At 47.4% G+C, this 7,500-nt stretch overlaps 1 protein-coding gene across 2 annotated transcripts in view; it reads right to left on the bottom strand.

Moving 5' to 3' along the window:
* Positions 1-7,500, bottom strand: part of LOC121709651 (collagen alpha-1(XXVI) chain) — a 22,633-nt gene that overhangs the window by 8,806 nt on the left and 6,327 nt on the right. For both annotated transcript variants that reach the window (XM_042093218.1, XM_042093220.1), the window contains exons 4-5: positions 1,006-1,067; positions 498-624 (exon numbers count right to left, since the gene is read on the bottom strand). In XM_042093218.1, coding sequence (XP_041949152.1) covers positions 498-624; positions 1,006-1,067 — 189 coding nt within the window. The remainder of the gene's footprint in view (positions 1-497; positions 625-1,005; positions 1,068-7,500) is intronic.

The following is a 7,500-nucleotide window of genomic DNA, read 5'->3' as shown; positions in this document are numbered from 1 at the left end:
GAGGTTCCAGCGGTCATACTACAGCTGTGAGCAACATCAGCAACCACAGTGGTGTCACGGCGCCTCTGTGGAACTAGGTACGATGGCCAACATCTCATCTAATTGCGATGTTTCTGACATGTACTGCGATTGCGATTTGATTTGTGATATAAAATGTTTGAAAGTCAAGCTTCAATGTTCAATTTAGTGCAATGTTCCAAACTTCGCTTTTAAGCTGGGTCACATCTGATTGGGGAGCATGCCCAGTGCATCAGAAGCACAGCACTCCTGTTAGACGAGCTTCACTGACTGTCACACAATGGACACAGAGATTCCAGCGTTGTGATTAATTGCAGCCTTTGTGATTATCTAATCGCATTAGTTCAAATTATAATTTTGATTAAAAAAATCAATTGATTGTGCAGCCCTAGTCATGACTATCACCACCACCATCATCATCATCATCATCATCATCGTCATGGTCATCATCATCATGAAGTGAAAGCCTGCTGGCTCACCTGGCAGGGGTCTGTAGAGGGGGAGGAGGGTGGGGTGGAGAGAGCCCACCTCATTCCCCGATGACACCTCTGGTGTGCGGCGGAGGGGAGGTGTTGACGAGGGTCCCAGCTCCCCAAGCAACGAGACCTGCAGGAACACCAAACATTTCCCCACACAGAGCGATCCAAGTCAGTATCGCACAGTCCGAGACCGTTAGAGATGAGACGATATGAGAGATAAGTGATGACTGATGAGAAATGAGTCCCCACAGAACACATTTAGACATCAGAAGTCATGAATGATACATTCACAGCAAAAGTCCCCACGACGCATATTAAACCAATGACACAAACAGTTACTCAGGTCATGCTCATGCAGAGTAAGACAGCTTCACTGAATAACACATCAATCCATCAGGAACAGTTACACCCAACTCAGAGTTCTGGACTTGAGTCATCAGAAACAAACAGGCCTCTCTCACAGCTGCTCCAGGCAAAAACAGCTCAAGGCAGATTGCGCTTCTCTTACCTTATTCTCTATCAGCCTCAGTCTGTCGTTGATGGTAGCATAGCCAGTGCAGTTCAGGCACTCTGCAAGCCAAAGTAAACAGAAAACAGTTCAGACTCAGTGTGGTTACAGTATGACCTCTCAACTCTTCCTGAATCTTCTGTGGCTTGAGAGGATGCTTTGAGTCTTCTGTGACTTTGAGAGGTTTTGGGTCAGGTCACCATGTGTGTGTGTGTGTGTGTGTGTGTGTGTGTGTGTGTGTGCGTGCGTGTGTGAATGCTCAGGTCACCATGAAGTGGCACTCTCTCATGTGTCACACAGTGCTAATTGTATTTTGTGGCTGTGGAGATTTAAGGTGATGCCAACATGACACTGGCTTTTCAGTGTTGTGAACAATGGCACACAATGACATAAGCATAGGGGGGATCATGAGACAGCGAATGCCACCCACTGACACGTTCACTCTGTGTAATTGTGAATGTCAAACTCACGCTGGGAAACTGCTGACATGCCACTCTCATCCTGGTACAGACATGAATATATTATGTTCCTTTATGGCGGTCTTCTCTTGAGTGGATTTTCTCTTTTGTAGTAGACTTCTCGTGACTCTCTTGGTGCCAATCATCTATCTTCGGCAAATCATTCTCTTAACACCATGTCTACAACCCCAAACTTTTGTCAAAATCATGCTCCCATACTCCAAGCGCCTTCTCTCACACAGGCAGTGTATATACGTGTGTGTGTGTGTGTGTGTGTGTGTGTGTGTGTGTGTGTGTGTGTGTGTGTATGTGTACATGTGTGTGTGTGTGTCTTTCACTTTACAAGTCTTAGCAATGTCTCCCAGGCTAAGAGATTTTTTAAGAGCACTATAACTTTAAGACAGCTGACCCTACTCATATACATTGACAGCATGGCCATTAAGTAGCCAGAACAGTCATGGATGACTTGACATTAACACCATGAACACATGTCTCTCACCATGCAGTAAAGTGGCTTAGCTTTAACTGAGCAATGTGGTTGCACTGGTTGGGGTCTAGTTAATCGAATCTATACATTAGTCAAAACCTATTTTTTTTTTTTTTATACTTTTTTGATCCCGTGAGGGAAATTTGGTCTCTGCATTTAACCCAATAGGTGAATTAGTGAAACACAAACAGCACACAGTGAACACACAGTGAGGTGAAGCACACACTAATCCCAGTGCAGTGAGCTGCCTGCTACAATGGCGGCGCTCGGGGAGCAGTGAGGGGTTAGGTGCCTTGCTCAAGGGCACTTCAGCCGCGGCCCACTGGTCAGGGCTCGAACCGGCAACCCTCCGGTTACAAGTCCAGAGTGCTAACCAGTGGGCCACGGCATACTATAATAGTATAATAGCCACAATACTATGACAGTATTTGAACCGTGAAGTGGAATTAGAACCCTATCAGCCATAAAAGGGGATGACGGACGGAAAGAAGATCAGGAACACAGATTCCGGTCCATCTGTCCACCGAGCACTTTTAGCAGAAAGGGCCTTCTAAGGGCCTGGACCGACGACCTTGAGTGCACGGAGCGAGCAGGAAGAGTGCGGCCGTCTCCCGTGGCCCTGGGGCAGGATGTGGGAGGCCGAGGTATGATAAACACAGGCCTGGGGAGCAGACGCTCCTCCATCACCCCCCCCCCCCCAACCAACCACCACCACCACCACCTCCACTTCCACCTCCGCCCGCCCGCCCTGGCTGCCCCGCTGCAGAGGAGCTGGGTCAGAGGAGCCCGGGGTGGCCAGCGACGGAGACGCCGGCTCGGTGGTTTGGGGCTCAGCCACAGACCTGCGGTCTGAGAGGAGGGCAGCGACGGCTCCGCTTGCCAAGCTGCGTCCCTCTTCGCCACAGACGGGACAACAAAACATGGGTGGGGAGCAGAGTTTAGGAACGTATCAAAATGAAGTTTGGGTGAGTCAGAGAAAGAACAAGGAATGATAAATAAAGTTCAGCTGAGTGAACGCGAAAGAAGGCATGAGTATGAGTGACGATTGACGAGTCAGTCCTCAAAGATTCATCATTCGCATTTCTACACTCGTTAAACTTGAATGATTAAGTTCAGTTAATGAACAACAGGACATTCCCTGTCAGTAGGGAATCAGAGTGTTAAAATAGCGGTTTGGTACATGTTCAGACAGACCCTCATCATGATCTTTGTGCAGAACCATAAACAAAAAAATTTGACTGAGGATCATCACACAGAGGATTTACTGATGGACGGATGGGGTGACAGATGAATCCGCCTGAACAGAAATAAATAAAAAACACAAAACACGAGAATTGCCAAAAGCCTCCTAACGACATGTTTACACAACGAAGGAACTGGAGGGGGAAGACCAAAAGTCTCCTCTGCATTCCAGCCACAGCCATGATGCTTAGAAAGTTTAGGAGGGCTTGCTGGGTGGGAAAGTGGGAGGGAGGGAGGGAGGTGGATGTCTTCCTAAACACAGGCTGATTGTGGTGCAACAGAGGCCTGCATGCCAACATTAGAGCATGTGTGGGATATTTAACAGGCTCCGCGTGAGCGGGTCGTCAATCAGGCATCATCCAAATTCCAGGTACTCCACACTGACGGCCGCTCTCTGCCAATCAGAGACTGGACAAGGATAGAGCATGAGGGCAGTGTGTGTGTGTGTGTGTGTGTGTGTGCGTGTGTGTGTGTGTGTGTGTGTGTGTGTGTGTGTGTGTGTGTGCATGTGTATGTGTGTGTGTGTGTGTGTGTGTGTGTGTGTGTGTGTGTGTGTGTGTATGTGTGCGCATGGATTGTGTGCGTGTGTGTGTGTGCCTCCAGTGTATGCACCAATGTAAACATTCATATCCAAGTGTGCGCATATATACGAGTCCCCTCAGCACCCAGCAGTGTGTGCACAACCTGTGCGTGTGTGTGTTTTAACACGTGCATTTGTTTACGCTCATTTATGTGTGTCCGTTTGTCTGTCCACTGGGACAGATGCTTCATTCTGTCCGCATGTCTCTCTGTCTGCATGTGTGTGTTTCCAGGACTGCGCCGTCCCGCCGGGTTGCCCGGTTAGGGAGCGGATCCTCAGATCTGTGCACCGCTGAGGGAGGCTGGAAACTTACAGACGCTCCCTTGGGTGGGCAGCAGACCGAGAGCGAGCCCTTTCGGCAGTCTGCAGAATGGGAAAGGCAGACATGTGGTGGGACGCTGCTATGGCTTTTCCAGATGCTTGTGTTTAAGGCAGACCCATTTCCTCCACTCTGCCAGGGACCACACGGTCACAGGAGGTGCGGAGGCTGTTTGGAGCAGGTCCGTCTCTTTTTCTTTTCGACTGTGCACCATGCATTTTTTGACATGACAGTCAAAAATGCACACAGACACACACACACGGACACAGACACTAATCCATATACTCACACTAAACACACAGACACAGATACACACAAACACATACAAATACAAACACATACACACACACACACACACACACACACACACACACACACACACACACACACACACACACACACACACACACACACACACACTCACTCACTCACTCACTCACTCACTCACTCACTCATACTCACACTAAACACACATGCAAGGGCACACACACACGTACGAAAATAGTGGGAATTTAAAAAGGGCAATAAATAGCCTGAGGTTAGACTAGGTGAAAACGGACAGTCCGCGGACAGTGATGCATTTGAATGGTCAGCTATTCTAGGTATAGTATGGTCTGAAATGCTTTCCACCGCGGCTATTACAACTACAGCAACCTGTGAGACGGACAACACTATCCCTCATAGGACACACAAACGCTGGAACAAGCCAGACTGCCCCACCTCCTTCCACATCAGCACAAATTTTGGTCCTACATATCAATTTCCACCTCACTGTTACGGTCAGCGCCGATTGATGATGGCTTTGATCACTTACAGGCTCCACAGTTGAGGTCCGTCTGTATCCTCTGTCACGGTACAGTCTGGTTTACATTAAAGCATGAGGGGTTAGATTGTGCTCCTCTGGACTGGGTGTGTGGCAAGGTCACGAGTAGCCTGACATGATCATTAAAATGATGTGAGCCTGCAGGAGTCCCCAGGAGACTCAGTGCTGATAATGGGGGCATCTGTTTGGGTGACACTGACAGACAGAGTCCACTTTATCAACTACTATTATTTACAATTATTAAAAATGGATCAGGGCCAAAGATCAATGAACAATACATGTAGCTGTCTGTATAATTTTATCATGTATGTAAAAGGTGCCTGAAAAGTGACACTAACACACTCTGTTAACACACCATAAGTGTTTCCTGGAAGGAAACATTTAAGAAAACTTGTCTATAGACCTCAAATTAATTTGTCACTGCCATACTGTCACTGTACAAAAGTTTCATTCTCATTTCAATTTTGCACGTCTGTCTTCTTTGGATGTCAAAGTTGCGTAATGTTGCCAACTAAGCTGTTGTACCCATTAGCAGCCTAAGACCTTCTTTTTCCATAGGTGTCATCATGGTGCGATCGAGGCCACAGAAATCTCAGGCTTTGACTGTCACATACCACACAGCTGCCTAAACACATGTCCTGGGCCCTTCAGCGACACTCCAATTTATCTAAGCTCTGTGGAAATGCACACACACACACACACACACACACACACACACACACACACACACACACACACACACACACACACACACACACACACACACACACACACACCCGGCTCCTCTTCTAACTCTGTAAATCAGATGGCATGCATAATTAGAGGCTAAATTCAGCATGCAGCAGAGCTGTCTGCCTTATCTACCACTGTGCAGATAGGGTGTGTCAAGTGAGACGGTTCACCACCACCACCCTTACATCCTAGAGGTTACCCTACACTAGCTATGGGAAGTTCTCAAAGAAATTAACAAATATTCACATAGTCTGGCCAAAACTAGACCTAAAATGAGAGTTTGTCTGTATATGAATGTATGAGTGTGTTTTTTCTACATGTGTGTCCTACTTTACAATAACGCCTTCATCTTTAAGAGCAAGTGAAGCTTCAGTGATGGCTACCTGTGGCTAATTGGGTATAAGCCCACCTGTCTTGGTGTTCATAACTCACAGTTAACAACTCAGCGGGACCTGACGCCTGGTTCCCTCCACTCGTGAGCTTTGGCAGAACTGAAATACAGGCCAAAGAAGCACAACCTGTTCCAGAACCAGCAGGAGAGAGAGAGCCTCTGGGCAGGTAGTGCTGACCAGCCATCAGGAGGAGGACTGACCGGACACTGAGGCTCTGCCAAGTGGACAGGCACACACCCTCATCACACACATCCGACCTTCTTTAAAGTTATTCACATCCCCACATGAGGCCCGAGGCTGTGTATATCCTACATGGAATGTAATAATGATGTGTGTGAAAAAGAATATCCTTATAGGACAATAAAGACTCTATACTACTATACTATTACATAGGGGTAGAGTGCAGGACTGGAGGTTCAGTGTTGTTCTATAAGCAGCAAATGCAAGAAAGCAGACACGGTGTTGACAGCATCAAGATAACATTACTCTTGCTCTGTCACATTACTACACGACTCGTGTGTACCCCACTTTTAAACCCTTTCTTCACCTTTAAGAACTATCTCTAAGACGCTTTCATGTAAATCACCCTGAAAAGAAGAGAAAAAAAAATCAATAAATAAGCAGTCCAAAAGAGAGATGGATGCCCTATATTAGGAGAGACTAGACGAGTGTGCACTACGGCGCGGGGTGGCTCATTAATCTGAGGGCCTGGTGGAGGCTCCCCTACTCTCATTCTGTCTGTCTCTCTCCCTTTCTCCCACGCTCACCGCCCTCGCACCAGTAGATTGTTTTCTCTGTGGGAGGGATGGAGGGAGAGATGGAGGGAGAGATGGAGGGAGAGATGGACGGAGGGAGAGATGGACGGAGGGAGGGAGGGTGGGATGGTATGGCTGCTGTCTGCGGACTCCCTCAGCACAAAGGAATGCTGAGAGAACAGGTGAGCGGTGGTCGGAGTTGGCGCCGGGCCCCTGGCAAGCACGCCAGCCATCCAGCACCTGCCTCTGTCATAAATATCTGTACTGTACCAGGCAGGCTGCCCCAGCCCCACGCGGCGGTCCCTATTAACGCTCCGCATTGATGAGGTAACGTTTTTTATGAAGATGCTGGTGAATGGAACAGCTGAGCTACAGGGGCTAGCAGCTGTAGACAGGGTGTGCAAGTATTGTGTTGACTAGGCTCATGTAATTCCCAAAACATTAATTTAATTAGGTGTGCACGAGACAGTCTTATTTGTTTACTTGTTTGTTGTTCTCTCATTATTTCTTTTTTTGCCACCTGTCTTTCATTATTTCTTTTTCTGACTGTCTTCTAACTTCTTACAGATGTCCATCTGCCTGCTTGTATACATTATGTATGAGTTTGTATGCATGTATGCATATACAGTATGTATGTGTATGTATGTATGTATTCATATACAGTATGTGTATGTATGTATGTATGTATTTACAGTATGTATGCATAT

Source organism: Alosa sapidissima, chromosome 5 (genome assembly GCF_018492685.1).
Source record: "Alosa sapidissima isolate fAloSap1 chromosome 5, fAloSap1.pri, whole genome shotgun sequence".
NCBI classification, from domain to species: domain Eukaryota; kingdom Metazoa; phylum Chordata; class Actinopteri; order Clupeiformes; family Clupeidae; genus Alosa; species Alosa sapidissima.
The sequence above is the reverse complement of the archived record's forward strand: the minus strand, read 5'-3'. Positions and strand labels throughout refer to the sequence as shown.